The sequence below is a fragment of the Aotus nancymaae genome, unplaced genomic scaffold (assembly GCF_030222135.1).
Source record: "Aotus nancymaae isolate 86718 unplaced genomic scaffold, 86718_ANA_hifiasm-v0.15.2.pri h1tg000009l, whole genome shotgun sequence".
NCBI lineage: Eukaryota > Metazoa > Chordata > Mammalia > Primates > Aotidae > Aotus > Aotus nancymaae.
This window is the reverse complement of record NW_026988420.1, coordinates 2,871,601-2,891,703: the sequence shown is the minus strand read 5'-3', so window position 1 is coordinate 2,891,703 and position 20,103 is coordinate 2,871,601. Positions and strand designations below refer to the sequence as shown.

At 39.6% G+C, this 20,103-nt stretch overlaps 1 protein-coding gene across 2 annotated transcripts in view; it reads left to right on the top strand.

The window, feature by feature from the left end:
- TNFRSF19 (TNF receptor superfamily member 19) overlaps window positions 1–20,103 on the top strand; it is a 107,316-nt gene that overhangs the window by 75,525 nt on the left and 11,688 nt on the right. For both annotated transcript variants that reach the window (XM_012441496.3, XM_012441491.3), the window contains exons 6-7: window positions 14,916–15,080; window positions 16,164–16,289. In XM_012441496.3, the coding sequence (XP_012296919.2) occupies window positions 14,916–15,080; window positions 16,164–16,289 (291 nt within the window). The remainder of the gene's footprint in view (window positions 1–14,915; window positions 15,081–16,163; window positions 16,290–20,103) is intronic.

Here is a 20,103-nt window from a genome sequence, read left to right as displayed (position 1 = left end):
CACAGGGGAAAGCTTGCATAGCTGTACTGGTTTTGATGTGCCCTCAGTTTGATATGGTTTGGCTGTGCCCTCACCAAAATCTCATCTTGAATTATAGCTCCCATAATCCCCACATGTTGTGGGAGGGACCCAGCGGGAGATAATTGAATCCCGGGGGCAGTTTCCTTCATCCTGTTCTCGTGATAGTAAGTTTGTTCTCACAAGATCTGATGGTTTTATAAGGAGCTTTCCCCCCTTTGCTTGGCACTTCTCCTGCCGCCATGTGAAGAAGGATGTGTTCGGTTCCCCTTCTGGCATGATTGTAAGTTTCCTGAGGCCTCCCCATCCATGCTGAACTGTGAGTTAATTAAACCTCTTTACTTTATAAATTACCCAGTCTCAGATGTGTTTTCATTAGCATCATGAGAACAGACTAATACACAGTTCAAAAAAGAAAATCAATGGAAATGATATCAGGTACTAGCTTGGAAACAGCCCTCGGAGCATATTTGAGGACTGTGGTCTGACGTGATGAACTTTTGCTTCTAGGTGCAGTCGGTGAGCTGTCCTAAACACGGATGGTGGAAAATAGGCTGGCCTGTATATCTGTCAGTCTCAGAGGCTGGTGAGCAGAGACATCAAGCCCCTGTGTAGCTATATATATTTGGGTGAAGATACAAAAGTAACATCAGAATGATTCCTTACGAGAAAGATGCAAATCCTAGTGTAATCCTTCTGTGATCATCCATTCGAAAAATGATACTTTCTTAGCGGAAACAACCCACTTCAGTAAAAGATCATGAGTACTCCTATTTCCATTGAGCTCTGCTCCTCTTACTTTGTGACATCACATTTTCAAATCACATTTTGGTTTCATTTTAGTTCAGAATCCTCATTCGATAATAAATTTGTAAGTGGTTACAATGGGTGGGGTCGCTAATTTTACAAAAATCACCTGTTTTTCTTCAGAATGTACACATTTGCTTTCTGTAACTAATCTCTAAAATAAAATATCCTGATGTAGTCTATCTTTTTTTTTTTTTTTTCTTGAAGCAGAGTCTCACTCTGTTGTCCAGGCTGGAGTGCAGTGGTGTGATCTCAGCTCACCACAGCCTCCATACCCTGGATTCAAGGGATTCTCATGCCTCAATCTCCCAAGCAGCTGGGATTACAGGTTTGCTCCACCAGGCCTGGCTGATTTTTGTATTTTTAGTAGAGATGGGTTTTTGCCATGTTGACCAGGCCGGTCTCAAACTCCTGGCATCAAGTGATCTGCCTGCCTTAGCCTCCCAAAGTGCTGGGATTACAGCCGTGAGCCACTGGGGCTAGCCTGTTTTAGCTTACTTATTTAAAAATCAGAAGAATTCATCCCACAAAGTCTTGGTTTATTTGTGTCTTTCTTGAAATGTGTTCTTTATACTTGCTTTGAATGCAGTATAGAATGCAGGTAGGCTTTGAAATTAGGAAATCAGATAGAGGAGGAGCCAGCCTCTATCTGATTTCCTAACTTCAAAGCCTACCTGCATTCTGCCCTAGGTCCTCTTCTTTACACTGTATACCTCCTTCCTCCCTCCACCAAACCCATAGTCTCTCAAAACTTCACTATCTCAGTAAATTAATAGACAGCACCTAATTCACCTGTGGTTTACTCTAAAACCTGGGTGTCATCCTTGATTCTGCCTTTCCTTGCCCCTGACTCACAATCCATCAGTGTATCCAGTTACTCTTAGAACAAGCAGTTCTCAAATCAAGCCACCTGACAATACCTCCATGACTGTAATCTTAACCCAAGCTATCAGCACCATCTTCTGGACCAGTGTGACGCCCTCATGCCTGCTGCAGTCCTTCTCTCTTTCCCTCCCTGCTTAGCGGACAGTGATCCTTCTGAAGTGGAAGGCAGAGCATGTCACCCTCCACCCTGAAACCCCCCAGTCACTTCCTATTAGCTTTCTTTTTAGTTGTCAGAAAACATACATAACATAAAATTTGCCACTTCAGCCCTTTTTAAGTGCACGAGTCAGTGATATTAATAACATTCATGATATTGTGCAGCCATCAGCACTAAACTGCCTCCATAACTCTTTCATCTCCCCAGAGAGAAGGTCTACACACATTAAACAAAGATTCACCGTGCCTCCATTGCCCCAACCCTTTTAATTTACAATCTTTCTGTCTCTATGATAATTTGCCAATTCTAGGTATCTCTTGTAAGTGGAATTGGATTAATGCTTGTCCTTTTGTGTCTGGCTTATTTCATTTAGCACAGTGTTTTCAAGATTCATTCATGTTGTGGTATATATCAAGTTTTCTTTCCCTTTAAAGGCTGAATAATATTTCATTGTATGTCTATACCACATTTTGTTATCCACTCATCTGTTGATGGGCAACTGGGTTGTTTCCACCTTTTGGCTATTGTGAATAGTGCTGCTATGAAGATATACAAGTATCTGATTCCTTACTTTCCATTCTTTGGGGTGTATACCCAGGAGTGAAATTGCTGGGCTGTACGATAACTCTGTGTTTAATGTTTAGAGGACTGCCAAACTGTATCCCATAGCAGCTGCAGCATTTTACGTTCTCGTCAGTAATAGTCACACATTCACACAGGTCCCAATTTTTCCACATCTCCACCAAAACTTGTTATTTTATATTTTTTATATTATAACCATCCTAATGTGTATGAAGTGGTATCTCATTATGTCTGGATTTATATTTCCCTAATTATTAATAATGGTAAGCATCTTTTCATGTGCTAATTGACCATTAGTAAATCTTTGGGTAAATGTCTCTTCAAATCCTTTGTCCACTTTTGAATTAGTAAATCCAACAAGCTGAATTAGGTTGTTTGTTTTTTGTTTTTGTTGAGTTGTAGGAGCTCTTTATATATTCTGGATATTAAATTCTTACCAGATACATGAATTGTTAATATTTTCTTCTCCTCTGTGGGCTGGCATTTCATGTCCTTGATGGTGCCCTTTAAAGCACAGAAGTTTTAAATTTTGATAAAGCCCAATGTATCTATTGTTTTCTTCTGTTTTCTATGCTTTTGGTATACAGTTAAGAAACCATATCAAGCCCAAGGTCATGAAGACTTTCTTCTATGTCTTTAAAAAAAAAAATTTTTTTTTTGAAATGGAGTCTCCCTCTGTCACCCAGGCTGGAGTGTAGTGGTGTGATCTTGGCTCACTGTAACCTTGAACTCCTGAGCTCAAATGATCCTCCTGTCTCAGCCTCCCAAGTATCTGAGACTACAGGTCTCTCTCATTGTGCCCAGTTACAATTTTTTTTTCTTAATAGAGATATGTTCTTGCCACATTTCCCAGGCTAGTCTCTAAGTCAAGCAATCCTTTCACCTCAGCCTCCCAAAGTGTTAGGATTATAGGTGTGAACCACTGTGCCCAGCCTCTTCTAAGAATTTTAGTTTCAGCTCTTAAATTTAGAGCTGAAATTTTTAATCAACTTTTAAATATGGTGTGAGATAGTCTCCAACTTCATTCTTTTGCAGGTGGATATCCAGGTTTCTGAACAACATATTTTGAAGAGGCTTCTCTTTCCCCATTGAATGCTACCGACACTCATATAAAAAATCAGTTGACCGTAAGCGTATAGGTTTATTTCAGGACTGTCAGTTCTGTTCCATTGGTCTTTATGTCTGTCATTATTCTAGTACCACCTTTTTTTTTTTTTAACTGTAGCTTTTGTAGTAAGGTTTGAAATTGGGAAATGTGAGTGCTCCGTGTTTGTTCTTTTTTAAGATTATTTTGGCTATTTCAGGGTTCCTTGAAAGTCCATAGGAATTTTAGGATAGGCTTTTTCACTTCTGTAAAAAAATGCCATTGAATTTTGACAGGGATTGCATTGAATGTGCATATCACTTTGGGTAGTATTGTCATCTTAACAATAGTAAGTTTTCCAGTGTATGGACATGGAAGGTACTTCCACATATTTTGATCTTCCTTAATTTCTTTCAACAGTGTTTTGTAGTTTTGAGTCTACAAGTCTTGTACCGCTTTAGTTAAATTTACTCTTAAATGTTTTAGTCTTGCTGATATTTTGTAAATGGAATTATTTTCTTAATCTCCTTTTTAAATTGTTCATGGCTAGTGTATAAAAATTCAGCTGATTTTGGCATGTTGATTTTGTATCCTGCAATGTTGCTGAATTCATTTATTAGTTCTAATTTTTTTTTTTTTTGGTGGAATCCGTATAGTTTTCAACATGTAAGATAATGTCATCTACAGAAAGAGATAGTTTTGCTTCTTCCTTCCCAATTTGGATGCTTTTATTTCTTTTTCCTGACTAATTTCTCTGGCTAGGACTTTCAGTACTATACTAAGTAGAATTGCTAAAAGTGGGTAGCCTTGTCTTCTTGATCTTAGGGGAAAGTTAAGTGTTTAGTTCAGTCTTTCATCACTGAATATGATGTTAGCTGTGAGTTTTTCATGTATGACCTATATCACGTTAAGGAAGCTTTCTAGTTCATTGAGTGCTTTTATCATGAAAGAGTGTTGGATTTTATCAAAGGCTTTATCAGCATAAATAATTTTGTCATGTATTTTTGCCCTTCATTTTATTATTGCTTATTGTATTGATTGACTTTTGTATAATTAACCACCATTGCCTTCCTGTGGTAAATCCCACTTGGTTGTGGTGTATAATCTTTTAATATGCTGCTGAATTCAATTTGCTACTATTTTTTTGGTAATGTTTGCCTCTATATTTATAAGGGATCTTGATCTATAGTTTTTCCCCTCATAGTACCTTTATCTGGCTTTGGTATGCAGCAATGCTAGCCTTAGTAGAATGAGTTAATAAGTATTCTCCTCTCTTCATTTTTTGGGAAGACTTTGAGAAGAGTTGATGTTAATATTTCTTTAAATATTTGGTTGAATTCACCAGTAAAGCTGTTTTCCGGTTGTGGGATTTTCTTTTTCAGGAAGTATTTGATTACTGATTCAGTCTGTTCAGTTATATAGATTTATTCAGATTTTCTGTTTCTTCTGTGTCCATTTTGTTACTTTATGTGTTTCAAGGAATTTGTCCATTTTATCTAATTTATTCCATGTGTTGGTATACGGTTGGTTTTAGTATTCTCTTGTAATCCTTTTTATTTCTGTAAAGACCTTAGTAATATTCTCTCTTTCATTTCTGAATTTAGTAATTTGACTACTCTCTCTTATTTTCTTAGTCTAAAGTTTTGTTGATTTTATTGGTCTTTTCAAAAAGACAACTTTTGGTTTTATTCATTCCACTATTTTTCTGTTCTCTGTTTCATTGATCTCTGTCCTAGTCCATCTTATTTCCTTTCATTTGCTAGCTTTTGGCTTAGTTTGCTTTTTCCCCATAATGTTTTAAAGTAGAAGGTAAAGTTACTAACTTTAGATATTTCTTCTTTTTTAATGTAGGAATTTATTCATATAAATTTTCCTCCGAGCACTGCTTTTGCTGTATCCTGTCAGTTTTGGTATGCTGTGTTTTTACTTTTATTCACCTCAAAGTATTTCCTAATTTTCTTTGTGATTTCTTCTTTGACTCATTGATTATGTAAGAGTATATTGTTGAATTTTCATATATTTGTGAATTTTCCAGTTTTCTTTCTCTTATTGATTTTTTTTTTTTTTTTTTTTGAGTCGGAGTCTTGCTCTGTCACCAGGCTGGAGTGCAATGGCTCAATCTCGGCTCACTGCAACCTCCGCCTCCGGGGTTCAAGCGATTCTTCCACCTCAGCCTCCCGAGTAGCTGGGACCACAGGCACATGCCACCATGCCCGGCTAATTTTTTTGTATTTTTAGTAGAGACGGTGTTTCACCGTGTTGGCCAGGATGGTCTCGATCTCTTGACCTCGTGATCCACCCGCCTCGGCCTCCCAAAGTGCTGGGATTACAGGCGTGAGCCACCAAGCCCAGCTTCTCTTATTAATTTCTAATTGTATTCCATTATGATTGGAAAAGCTACTATGTGTGATATCAGTCTTTTTAAACTTACGGACACTTGTTTTGTGACTTAACAGGTGGTCTGTCCTGGAGAAGGTTCCATGTGCATGTGAGGAGAAGGTGTATTCCGATGTTGTTGAGTACTCCTGTCATTCTTAGAATAGAATCCACACTTCTCACTGTAGCTGTAAATCCCTACAGGAATTGACCCCAACCAACTCTTCTGGCATAAAATCCCTCCATTCTTCCCCTAGCTCTTGCTTAGGAAGTATTTTTGACTGACATTAATTAACATAAGCTTTAGTGTAATGGCAATAATGCATCTTTTGGTAGCATGTGAGACAAGTACAATGTATTTTTGTGGAATGTTTTTAAATATGTGGAATAATCTTGTACATGAGTGTGCATAGCAGCACTATCCACAGGAGCCAAAGCTGGGAAAACCCAAATGCCCGTCATCTGATAAATGGCTAAACAAAATGTGGTGTATCTATACAATGGAATATTATTCAGTCATTAAAAAGTGAAACTCTGATACAAGCGACACCATGGATGAACCTTTAAAACATTATACTAAGTGAAAGAAGCCAGACATAACAGGCTGTATAATACTGTATATCCATTTATATGGCATATGCAGAATAGGCAAATCCATAAAGACAGGAAACTGATCAGGGCTTGCCAGGGGCTGGAGGGATGGGGGAAAGGGAGTGACCACTTAATGGGTATGGCGTTTCCTTTTGGGGACATAAGAATGTTCTGGAATTAGTGGTGATGGTTGCATAACATTGTGAATGTTTCAGTTTCTTAATAGTAAATCTTATGTATATTTTACTATAATTTAAAAATCAGTTCAATTTAAAAAATGTAGGTATGAATATAAGTGGAAGAGCAAACAGAACAAGACTGTTTTTGAAACAATATTTCTTTTGGTTATTGAAAAAGAAACACAGTCCTAAGACTAAAGTCTAAAATTTAAAATACATAAATGATGAAGGCTTATTCTTTCACATTTATCCAGTGTCAGAGTGCTTGGTATAAAGTAGATTTTACAAATTCAACTATTTTGTTTATTGGCAGACTCTATTGTGGTACATCTGGAATTCATATGCTAAGTGTTACATAGATATTTTTGCTTAACCAGTTTAGATTAACAAGATAAAGCTTACACTCCAGAACTGTGTGCTTGTCTCAGTTAAAATTGCAAAGAGCTCTTTGTTAATAATTTTTTAAATTAAAGAACATGACTAGAAATAGATTCATCATCGAGTTTTAATTTCATTAAACTTTGATTTCATTTGGGATTTCAGGGAGGGTGTTGGTAGAAAAGCACAGAAGGCAGTGGATTGAATTGTAGTTTACTTGAAGCAAATATGAAAGTCAAAGATAAAATATTTCAGTGAAAAATATTTTTAAGTGCCTCACTTGTATGCTTATATTCCAGTACTTATTGCTCATTGAATTGCACGTGTCAAACATAGTCACCAGTAAGTAAAAATGTTTGCATTTCCAATTATGTTGGAGTTGCCAGAGTGATACGTTACACAGCAGGAAACCAGATGTGTTATTTTCATGGGCTAAACTCTCTAATGAAAACACAAGACGTTAATGAAATCTCAAAGGTGGAAGTCCAGACAGAAAGCATAATTAGTTCATTTACAACTTGATCTTCCCTACTACGTTTATTTAATACTCATCTAATGATACCACATAGACCTTTAAAATAATGCTTAAAAATAAAGTTTAAAAACCATATGTTGTTTTTTACTCTAATAAAATTCAATAACCTCCTTAATCTTGGGTTTAGATAAAACAGATTGGATTTGGAAAGCCATGCTTGTGTTTTAAATTAGGTCAAGCTATGTTTTATGTGTTAGCTGATTCACTAGAATATACTGGTCTACACAGAATCTGAACCAGTAATCCTTCACACTGTAGTCTATTTTTTTACTTTAAATGGTTGGAAAGAACATAGCATGCTTAAAAGAAAGAGTGTAAGTTTTAAGAGTCAAACAAACCTGAGCTTAGATCTAGATCCAGCCACCTAATTGTTGTTTGGCATGAAAAAGCATTTACAGGTACATATCAGCTTCTCCATCTATGAGATCCTTACTGCACAGGGTTATTACAGCGCCCAGAAAGTGGATACGCAGGGGCCAGCCCTGTGTGGTTATATGGTAGCTGCGATGGTGTTGACGATAATTCAGATAACTTTCAACAAAAGACAAATATGGGCTCCTGTGGTTAACTGCTCTCCAAGCACTCACTGTTTTCTCCATACCTCTGTCTAGTGTTCGAGGGGAGCGAATAAAAATGTCAGATGAATATGCCTAATTTGGTAAAATGGTATGAATGCTTAATTGTCCCCATTATCCAGTTCACCTGATACTTTCTGAAACTGGTACCAAAGCACTTGTGTTGGAAGAAGCGGTTCACCTTCTGAAGCTCTTCCCCTTTTCTTCTTTGGGCATTCATTATAAAACAGTCATCATTTTATCTAGATTGTTAACTAAGATTACATTTGGCATATAATAAGATCTTTCTGTGATGACTCCGTGGAATGCTACTTACAATGGACTAGAGAAGGCTAAGTATTTGTTTGATATTCATTCCAAGGATGTGGTCAGTGGTCTACATGGATTGTCACTGATACATCTGAGCAGCCCTTGCTCTTTCACGCACGGCCTGATTAACTGCATAAAGTGAGTGCATGCATACAAAGCTGTTCTTTGCTCCAGCTGCTCCCATCTGCATTGTCATTAGCTACATAGCCCAAGGTGGAAGGCTATTAGACAGCCAGTGAACACATCATTGGCATAATCTCATCTTATTGATTGGACAAGTCCCTATTAAGTCACCTTTCTGAAATACTTGGGGTTTTTCAGTTTCTTTGATAGACATTCATTCATTCCATCACTTAACACATATTTATCATGCACCAGCTAAGTGCCAGGAACCCTTAATAGATGTTAAAAATACAAGCAAAACTCCCTGGCCTTTTAGTGGGAGATGTAATTGGTTAAGATAAAGGCAAAGCTGCTGTAACAAAGAGACCCAGAAATATCATGGCCTAAGTAAGATAGAAGTTTCTCTCTCTGTTGTTTAGCAATTCAGCCTGGGAAAGCAGCTCTGCATCAGGATGTCTCAGAGCCCAGCTTCCTGCCCCGTGTGCTGGGCCAGCCTTGGACATCTGCTTCCCACAGAGGATCAAGGCTTGGCTGCTGCATTCACCTCCCAGCTCACAGCGTGGGGGGCAAATCTAGGTCAAACAATGGCTCCCTACGTGGAGGTGACCCACACATAACCCACACCGCTTCTGCACACTTTCCTCCCCATTGGCTCTAAACTGGACATGGTCAGGCTCAGCTGCAGAGTGTGACTTCTTGCTGAATCTAGCTTAACCACAAGCCTGGTGGGTGTGTTTAAGAAGCAGGGGGTGCTCTCCAACTCCTACCTTGGGAGAGAATGACAATGAATGAAACAAGTAAAGTATACAAAATGTCAGATGATAGTCAGTGCTGTGAAGGAAGAGAAAGCAGGGCAGCGGGTAGGAAGTGCTAAGGAGAGACTGCAATTTTAAATAGATTGGTGGGAAGCCTCACTCAGGCAGTTACATTTGCAGAGGGACTCCAGCAGCTGATCCTTGTGGCAGCAGTCTAGGGGAGCATTGCAGACAGAAGCACTGACAGGTGAGGAAGATCTGTGGGACGGCAGGGAGTTTGTTGCAGGATTTGATTGTAGTGTGGGGCACGTGCTTTGGACATGGTGAGTTGAGATGTATCTTTATCCACGCGGAGGTGCCCAGTAGGCTGTGGGATATATGACTCTGGAGTTCAGGAGAGCAGATCAGACTGGAAGGAAAATTTCACAGTAGTGAAATACAGCATCCTACTTCATCTTTCATGTAAACATCATGCTCATTTCTGCAGGGAAAACACAGCCAGGCCACAGTGACCACGGAACTTGCTGGACAGCAGATCTGTCGGACTGTGCCTGGCAGCTGGTTCCGCAGGAGGTCACCTGCTCTAATAGAATGTTCAGGCCCTTACACTTCAGTGGGTCTAGGTGTCTGCATGAGGAACCTGTCCAGGGAGGAAACTGAGATTAAGAGTCGTGAAAAAAGTCTTGTTTGTGGCCAGGGTGGAAAGTGGCAAGAGCCAGGTTTTGGACACTGGTTCTCTTCCTCCCAAGCAGCACCGCCTGAACGGGGCCCTTTGTTAGGAAAATTCTCCAGGAAGAAGGATGTTTTGTTGAGCAGGTTTTTAAACATTGCATAGTAGGAAGTAGGAGAGGTTAAGCAAGTAGGGAGTAGCAGTAGAAGGCAGAGGAGGGAGCCTGGCAAGCCCAGGCGGGGGCCAGCTGTGACTGCCTGTGTGTGTCCTTTCCCATTCCCTCCCTCCGTGGGCCCTTTCCAGACACAGTCACCTCCACAGAACACCGCCCCCCCGCCTCAGGACATCCTGTCATTGCTTAGCGTGCTCACTGCCCCTACGTCTGATCACAATGGCCCCTAATGCAGACACCGAGGCCACGGTAAGGTGGAGGACCCGGAACATCTCTGTGGGCAGGTGAACTCTTGCAGAATCAGCTGCCATGCACACTCAGGCAGCTCTGCTGTCTGGAAAGCCCTGTGACTGCTCTGTGGCCTGGCTCAGTTCTCCCCACAGAAATGAGCGTGGCCCTTACATAAACAAACATGAGTTATACTTTGGTTTTCATTACCTGACAGAATGTTTTGATCTCAGAAGCTACCTGCATCTGTTGGGCAGTGCGGTTTACTAGAGGGGCTCAGAGGGCTCGATTCCAGTTTTCAGGCTGCCTCTGCTTTGCTGGGTAACCTTGAGCATGTGACTCAAGGTCTAGATTTTCTTGGGTATCAAACGAAGCTTACCAATGAACATCCACCACTTCTTAGTGAGGAGGGTGAGTCACTGAAGCTATGTGAGAAGCAGTGTCTAAAGAAGCTAGCATGCACATTTTAGCCACCTCTGTGGCTTGCAAATGGGTTCCTCATTTGCAGCATCTGAGAAGTTGCTCTTGCCTTTGTCCTGTGAGACAAATCTCTCCAATATATATGTTTCAAGGCTTTCCAGCTATGCTTGAAGCTCTTTAGGGGATGAAATGTGGGGAGAGGATGTGGATTTCTGTACCTCGGTTTACCCCAAAGAGGTTCAGATGGGACTTTACAAAAACACTTGCCAGACTGTGCTGGAGACCTCTATTTCCTTTTCTTCTATTCAGATTTTCATCCAACTTATTTAATGCCTTGTAGGATGTCATACTCATAATAGACACTCAGGACATAATTACTAAGTTGTGTTGAACTCCTAAGGAGATGCATAATATAAAACTGAACCCATGTAATATATGTAATGTAGGTAAAATTTAAGCTGAAAGAAAACAGTCCTTGTTCTGAAGTAAATTGCTAAAGGGTACTGCCAAGATTATGGTGGAATTTAATAACTTAATTGGTTAGAGTAAGAAATACTTTGTATTCCGAAAAAGTTAAAAACTTTCCAAGGCATGTGGTTATTCCTATTTCCACTTACTCAGAAGTACTGTCAGAATCCTAAAAAGATACGGGCAGAATTTCTGGCAGGCATTCAGTCTGCTTAGTGAACTAGGACGGGGCGTTAGTCAAGGCATGTGAGCGGAAAGAATCTTTCATCTCAGTATCATTGCCACAGGTTAGCAAAACAATACCTTTTCCTCTAGAGTAGAAAGGTTTTTTCTTAGGAATTATCACAACATCTCAACAAAAACTTTAGAGTGGAAGCCACTTTATATAGCTAGCATAAATCTGCCCCCCTTGGTACCTTATTTTTGGTTTTGTTTTTGGTTTTTCGCTGCTCAAGTCAAAAAGAATTATAAGAAAATAGATTTTTACTAGAAACTAAAAAGAATTCGTTTCTAGAACTGTTCTAAAATCAAATGATATTCAGTCCAATCTCCCATTTTTGTCTGCATTGCTATATGCAACAAAGCTAAAAATGATGAACCCCTTTCCTAGAAAAAAAAATTTGCTCTAAGTGTTATCATAAACTTGACGTATAAACAGGAATCAAGAATGTAGTTTCTGGACCCCTGCTTCCCATGAGGACTCTCTGAGGGTGTCTGAATCCATAAGATGCCTATTGTTATATAGGTGTCAAAAATCAAGAAGTAAAACTTGTATGTTTTTCTTGTTCATCTTTAGATGCTACTGCCTCAGGAAATGTGTAGAGGAGGGGCACATTGGATGCACTTTTCCTTTGAAATTGATATTACTGTGGCAACCAGATATCACTGACATTACAGCATTGTGCCCTATAGTATTAGATACGTGTTAACAAGATGTGTTTAGAGAATATAAATCCTGAGTTACAAACTACCAAATTAAGAAGAAAACCTCCACTCTGGGGACATTTTAGCCTCTCTGTAAGTTAGAGACAGTTTTTTTATATTAAGGAAAATAAGTTAACGAATATATATTAGAAGGGTTTTAAACAATAATAACTTAAAGGACTCTAATTATGATACTACTTTAACCTGAAATTTCTATTCTTACAAGGATTTTTCTGAATATCCAGTGCTGTGTCAATTGATGAGCTTAATAGTTACAACAGTTGAGAACTTGGAAGTCCTCCACTCAAATCATGTATTAAATTTCATTTTTATCACAGCTCTTGCTAAAACTCCATATTGTGTAGGCCTGGGTTATTTGACCAAAAATTTAAGCTAAGGAGATTCTTCTCACCCTGAAGTGAGTGCCTTCCTCACCAGTGTAAATGACAGTCTCCCACAGCTTCACCATTTGGTCCAGATAGATAATGCTTTCATTTCCAAGTCACTTCCCCTTCTGCTATTTCAACTTGCGTGGGATGCAAGTTCCTCTCCAGTTATGCATTTTCAGTGTTTGCACAGCTGTGCTTGTGCTCATAGGTCCTTTTGTGACTCTGTCCACTGATAGAGGCTGTTTCAGATTAGATTTAATCTCTATCAGGTCAGGGGTGTCGTTTAACTTGCTGTATAACGAACATATAGTGTGTGCTGTTTGCTTATTATAGTGTTCTATAGAGTTAGAAGTGATCAAATATATCTTGTGAATATTAAACATGTTTACAAATAAATGTCCTTTAAAATGCATGATTGGATTATGAGTCGTATTCATCTAAATCCAAAACATATGATGTGTGTACCTTCCCAGGTGGCAATAAGAGGCCTTCATATGTGTGGCCTAGAATCACTGAGACTGGACATACCAAGACTCATGCTCCAAGATGACAGTTCCTGCTATCCTGTTTTTATGATTCAGCAATATTAACCCAGGTGTTTCTCTCTGGCTCTAACCTCAAGTGTCATACAATCTTATTGGGAGTGAGGGGTTTGTAGCCAGGAAGCAGGAGAAAAGCACCAGATGACAAATCGGCTTGTGTTTGGGTGCCAGCTTGTACAAATGACCTTCAGTCTCTAGAATTGCCGTGTCCATTACATAGCCATTAACCATGTGTGGCTACTGAGCATTGGAAGTGTAGCTAGTCTAAATTGAGATGAGCTGTGTCTGTAAAACCATACCGGATTTTGAAATTTTTTTTTTTTTTTTTTTTTTTGAGACAGAGTTTCGCTCTTGTTACCCAGGCTGGAGTGCAATGGCGCGATCTCGGCTCACCGAAACCTCCGCCTCCTGGGTTCAGGCAATTCTCCTCCCTCAGCCTCCTTGGATTTTGAAATTTTAATACAAAATAGAGAATGCAAAATATGTTATTAATAATTTTTATATTGAATACATATTGAAATGCAATATTTAAGATATATTGGCTAAGTAACATAGACTATAGTTATTTTTACCTGTTTCTTCTTTTTTTTTTTTTTCTTGAGACAGGGTCTCTCTTTGTCGCTCTGCCTCTCTTACTCTTTAAATTTGGTTTCTAGACAACCTGAAATGACATGTGAAGCACACATTACACCTCTATCTAGAGTAACCCTCAGTCAAGGGACGTCTCCCGTGGTGAGCGGCGCTTGCCGAGGAAGCAGAGTGAGGGCCCCTCAGCTCACTCAGGGCATCTGCTTGGGAAAGAGAAAATGTAACTGCCCCTCTATGGAGATTTCATGCCCCTTTTAAATCTATTTCTTTCAGATTATTTTGGGGTTAGTTAAATAGGATATGCTGTTTAACTGCACTGGATATAGATCTCTGATTTAAATGAGTTTGTTTATTCTGGTACCCTCAGGATAATTAAAATGCAGTGGCTAATGATTCTACAGCACAGCCAGTCCTACACACGTTACATAACTCACGAGTCAGTCGCTATTATTACTTCCATTTGAACAGATGGCAGCTTGAGACTCAAGCCAGTGTCTCAAGGTCACACAGGTAGAGGTTGACCTAGGCCATGGGTGCAGAATCTGCCCAGAACCGCAAAGCAGTACTGCCTCTAAAATAACATCTATTCCTTGACTCTCTTAGCACATGAGTATGCCTGTTTCCAGTAGGTTAACAGATAAGCCATTCAGAGATGTTTACTGTCTCAAAAATCGAGGTCTACTGTAAGGTTCTGGATGATCCAATTCCTTGTTTTCCCCTAGAGTTGCCCAAAAAAGCATACATGCATTCAGTCTGCTTAAAAATATGGTGTAATTCCAATTAAATAAGAAACATTAGTTCCCTGCCACATAACAAGTACTGGGCAGCCGGAGATAAAGATGACAGACTCTCAGCTCACAAAGAATTCTGCTCTGGAGGAGCTGAAGGCAGATTCTAGCAACACAATGTGTTGAGGGGGGTGCGTCTGTAGTGCTGTGGGAACAGAGGAGAGGGACACCCAGCACATTGTGGGATGCCGAGTAAAGGTATCCCATTAAAGACGTCTTCTGGGTGGAGGGAATGCTTGAGCCATCTTTAAATGTCTTGTGTCAGTTTTCTCACAGCGTGGGAAGGCCACTGGTAAAGGTGCCCACCAGTGCACCATAAGCACTGCATCTCTAGTTGTTCAGAGCATGCTGACCCCATTCCTGTGGTTTCAGGTGCCAGCAAGGTCAACCTGGTGAAGATCGCATCCACGGCCTCCAGCCCACGGGACACGGCACTGGCTGCTGTCATTTGCAGCGCTCTGGCCACCGTCCTGCTGGCCCTGCTCATCCTCTGTGTCATTTATTGTAAGAGACAGTTTATGGAGAAGAAACCTAGCTGTAAGTTTTGAGCTCATTCCATTTCTTAGCATTTGGGGGAAGGGCATTTATGACATTGTTGCGCAAGTGTTTCACAAGAGACTTGGCTGAGACCAGCACCAACAAGCTGTGAAAAAACACAGGGCACAAGAAACACAGGTGATCCCTGAACAGCAGGAGGCTAGGAAGCAGCTGAAAATCTACACGTCAGTGTTGACCCCCCCCAAAACATCTTGTATGTTATTTTTTTTTTCCCAAGACAAAGTCTCGCTCTGTCACCCAGACTGGAGTGCAGTGGTGTAATCTCAGCTCACAGCAACCTCTGCCTCCTGGGTTGATTCTCCTGCCTCAGCCTCTTGAGTAGCTGAGACTACAAGCGCCCACCACCACACCTGGCCAATTTTTGTATTTTTAGTAGAGATGGGGTTTCACCATGTTGGCCAGGCTGGTCTCGAACTCCTGGCCTCAAGTGATCTACCCGCCTCGGCCTCCCAAAGTGCTGGGATTACAGGTGTGAGCCACTGCACCTGTATGTATTATACCTTATATTCTTACATTAAAGTAAGCTAGAGAAAAGAAATGTTATTGAGAGAATCATAAGGGAGATGAAATAGATTTACTTTTCATTAAGTGGAAGTAGGTCATTGTAAAGTCTGTCATCCTCATCCTCTTCAGGTTGAGTGGGCTGAGGAGGAGCGGGGGGTTGGCCTTGCTGTCTCAGGGTGGCAGAGGCTGAAGAAAATCTGTGTATAAGTGACCTGTGCGGTTCAAATCCACACTGCACAAGGGTCATCTGTAGACCTCACTGAGGTGGCACGGCTTTGTAAGGAGACTGACAAGGCTGTGATGTCCCTATGCCAATAGGCAAAAATAAAAATCATTCTCAGTATTGGCAACGTTAGTACCTTACATTTTGAACTTTCTTAACAAATTATTTCATGTTTGTGCCTCCATGTAAGAAGAAGTCATCAGACATTGGAAGGATAGCTGGCTTGTTCTTTAAAAATATGAACGCTAGAATGGCACAGATCTGTGTTGGATGTTCATGGGACTCTCCTAGAGAGAAGACTGTGTTCCCTGACAGAGTTCTCACCCCTCATTTAGGGTCTCTGCGATCGCAGGACATTCAGTACAACGGTTCTGAGCTGTCGTGTTTTGACACACCTCAGCTCCACGAATATGCCCACAGAGCATGCTGCCAGTGCCACCGAGACTCAGCGCAGACCTGCGGTAAGTTCAGCAGGGAAGGGTCCTCAGGAGGACTGGAGGCGACCACAGAACTGGAAGCAGCAAGAATGGGTCCTGGTTTATTCACCTCACAGCGAGGTGGCTGTGTTGAGTCTTCTAGTTAAAACTAAGCTTGTTAAATTACGTTGGTTTGGATGTTTTGAGTCTCTTAAGTATTAAAAAGGAAATAAGCATCCCGTTAAAATTCTAGAATTTTTCAGCAACTTCTGGGGCATGTTTGTCTTTGTTTTGAGTCAGTTTATCTAAAATCACTGTAACTTTTTGTAGAGTAGGAGTCTGTATCCTTTATGGATACAAACGCTAATGTGCCTATTTTTAAAATATGTCTGTTTTTAGGATTTCTTAAAGAAGAGAGAGCTGAGAAGTCCATTTTAAGGTTTCATACAATTATCATTGCCTCTTAGACGATTGACAGAATGAAAGTTTAGGAAAGTAATTCAAAGGGAAACTCATCTCTAACTTGAGCAAATAGGGGTAATACCAACTTTTTAACTTTGATTTTAGGTTCGGTGGTACATGTGCAGGTTGTTATATAGGTAAACTCGTGTTACATGTTTATTTTACAGATTATTTCATCACCCAGGTATTAAGCCTATTACCCAATAGTTACTCCACCCTCCACTAGACCCCTAGTGTGTGTTGTTCCCTTCTTTGTGTTTATGTGTTTTCATCTTTTAGCTCCCACTTACAAAAGTAAGAACATGTAATATTTGGTTTTGTGTTTCTGCATTAGTTTACTGAGGATAATGGTCTCTGGCTCCATCCATGTTCCTGCAAAAGACATGATCTCATTCCTTTTTATGGCTGCATAGTATTCCATGGTGTATATGTACCACATTTTCTTTATCCAGTCTGTAATTGATGGGCATTTAGGTTGATTTCATGTCTTTGCTATTGTGAATAGTGTTGCAGTGAACATTCACGTGCATGTGTCTTTATGGTAGAATGATTTATATTCCTCTGGGTATATACCCAGTAATGGGATTTCTAGGTCAGGTAGTAGTTCTGTTTTTAGCTCTTTGAGGAATTGCCGCACTGCTTTCCACAATGGTTGAACTAATTTACACTTCCACCAAAGTGTGTAAGCATTTTCTTTTCTCTGCAACCTTGCCAGCATATGTTGTTTTTTGACTTTTTAATATTAGTCATTCTGACTGGTATGAGATGGTATCTCATTGTGGTTTTGATTTGCTTTTCTCTCATGATCAGTGCTGTTGAGCTTTTTTTCATATGCTTGTTGGTCACATATATGTCTTGTTTTGAGAAGTGTCTGTTCATGTCCTTTGCCCAGTTCTTGATGGGGTTGTTTTTCTCTTGTAAATTTGTTTAAGTTCCTTATAGATGCTATATATTAGACCTTTATCACATGGATAGTTTGCAAATATTTTCTCCCATTCTGTAGATTGTTTACTCTGATGATAGTTTCTTTTGCTGTGCAGAAGCTCTTATGTTTAACTAGATCTGATTTGTCAATTTTTGCTTTTGTTGTGATTGCTTTTGGTGTCTTTTTCATGAATTCTTTGCCCATTCCTTTGTCCAGCATGGTATTGCCTAAGTTTTCTTCCAGGTTTTATAGTTTTGCTTTTTACATGTAAGTCTTTAATCCATCCTGAGTTGATTTTTGTGTATGGTGTAAGGAAAGGGTCCAGTTTTAATCTTCTGCATGTGCTAGCCAGTTATCCCAGCACCATTTATTGAATAGGGAGACTTTCCCCATTGCTTGTTTTTGTCAGCTTTTTCGAAGATCAGGTAGTTGTACATGTGTGGCCTCTTTTCTAGGCTCTCTATTCTGTTCCATTGGTCTATGTGTCTGTTTTTGTACTAGTGCCATGCTGTTTTGGTTACTGTGGCCTTATAGTTTGAAGTTGGGTAATGTGATGCCTCCAGCTTTGTTCTTTTTGCTTAGGATTGTGTTGGCTATTCAGGCTCTTTTTTGGTTCCATATGAATTTTAAAATAGGTTTTTTCTAGTTTTGTGAAGAATGTCATTGGCAATTTGATAGTAACAGCTCTGAATCTGTACATTGCTTTGGGCAGTATGGCCATTTTAATGAAATTGATTGTTCCTATCCATGAGCATGCGATGTTTTTCATTTGTTTGTGTCTTCTCTGATTTGAGCAGTGTTTTGTAATTATCTTTCACCTCCCTGGTTAGCTGTATTCCTACCTAAGCATTTTATTCTTTTTGTGGCAATTGTGGATGGGATTGTCTTGCTGATTTGTCTCTCGGCTTGGCTGTTGTTGGTGTAGAGGAATGCTAATGATTTTTGTACATTGATTTTGTATCCTAGAACTTTGCTGAAGTTGTTTATCAGCTGAAGAAGTTTTTGGGCAGAGACTGTGGGGTTTTCTGGATATAGAATCCTGTCGTCTGCAAACAGGGATAGTTTGATGCCCTCTCTTCCTATTAGATGCTCTTTATTTCTTTCTCTTGCCTGATTGCCCTGGCCAGGACTTCCCATACTATGTTGAATAGGAGTGGTGAGAGAGAGCATCCTTATCTTGTGCCAGTTTTCAAGGGGAATGCTTCCAGCTTTTCCCCAACAAGTATGATGTTGGGTGTGTGTTTGTCATAGATTTCTCTTACTATTCTGAAGTATGTTCCTTCAATACCTAGATTATTGAGAGTTTTTAACATGAAGGGATGTTGAATTTTATCAAAAGCCTTTTCTGCATCTATTGAGATAATCGTGTGGTTTTGTCTTTACTTCTGTTTATGTGATGAATCACATTTATTAATGTGTGTATGCTGAACCAACTTTGCATCCCAGGGATGAAGCCTACTTGATTGTGGTGGATTACGTTTTTCCATGTGCTGCTGGATTCAGTTTACAAGTAGTTTGTTGAGGATTTTTACATTGATGTTCATCAAGAATATTGGCCTGAAGTTTTCTTTTTTTGTTGTATCTCTGCCAGATTTTGGTATCAGGATGATGCTGCCCTCATAAAATGAGTTGAGGAGGAGTCCTTCCTCCTCATTTTCTTGAAATAGTTTCAGTGGAAATGGTATTAGCTCTTCTTTGTACATCTGATAGAGTTCGGCTGTGATTCCATCTGGTCCTGGCCTTTTTTTGGTTGGTAAGCTATTTATTACTGATTCAGTTTTGGAGCTCATTTTTGTTCTGTTCAGGGAACCAATTTATTCCTGGTTCAGTGTTGGGAGGGTTGTATGTGTCGAGGAATTTATCTGTCTCTTCTAGGTTTTCTAGTTTGTGTGTATAGAGATGTTCATATTAGTTTCTGATGGTTATTTTTATTTCTGTGGGGTCAGTGGTAACATCCCTTTTGTCATTTTTAGTTGTGTCTATTTGGATATTTTCTCTTCTCTATTCACCTAGTTAGTGGCTTATATTATTAATGTTTTCAAAAAAACAACTCCTGGATTTTTTCATCTTTTGAGTTGTTTTTTATGTCTCAATTTCCTTCATTTCAGCTTGGATTTTGGTTATTTCTTGTCTTCTGCTGGCTTTGGGGGTGATTTGCTTTTGCTTCTCTAATTCTTTCTGTTGTGATGTTAGGTTCTTAATTTGAGATCTTTCTAACTTTTTTGTTTGGATGTTTAGTGCTATGAATTTTCCTCTTAAAACTGCCTTAGCTGAGTCCAGAGATTCTGGAATGTTGTATCTTTGTTCTCATTAGTTTCAAAGAACTTCTTGATTTCTGCCTTAATTTCAGTATTTACCCAAAAGTCATTTAGGAGTACCTTATTTAATTTCCATGTAATTGCATGGTTTTGAGTGATTTTCTTAGTCTTGACTTCTATTTGTATTGCACTGTTGTCTGAGAGTGTGTTTAAT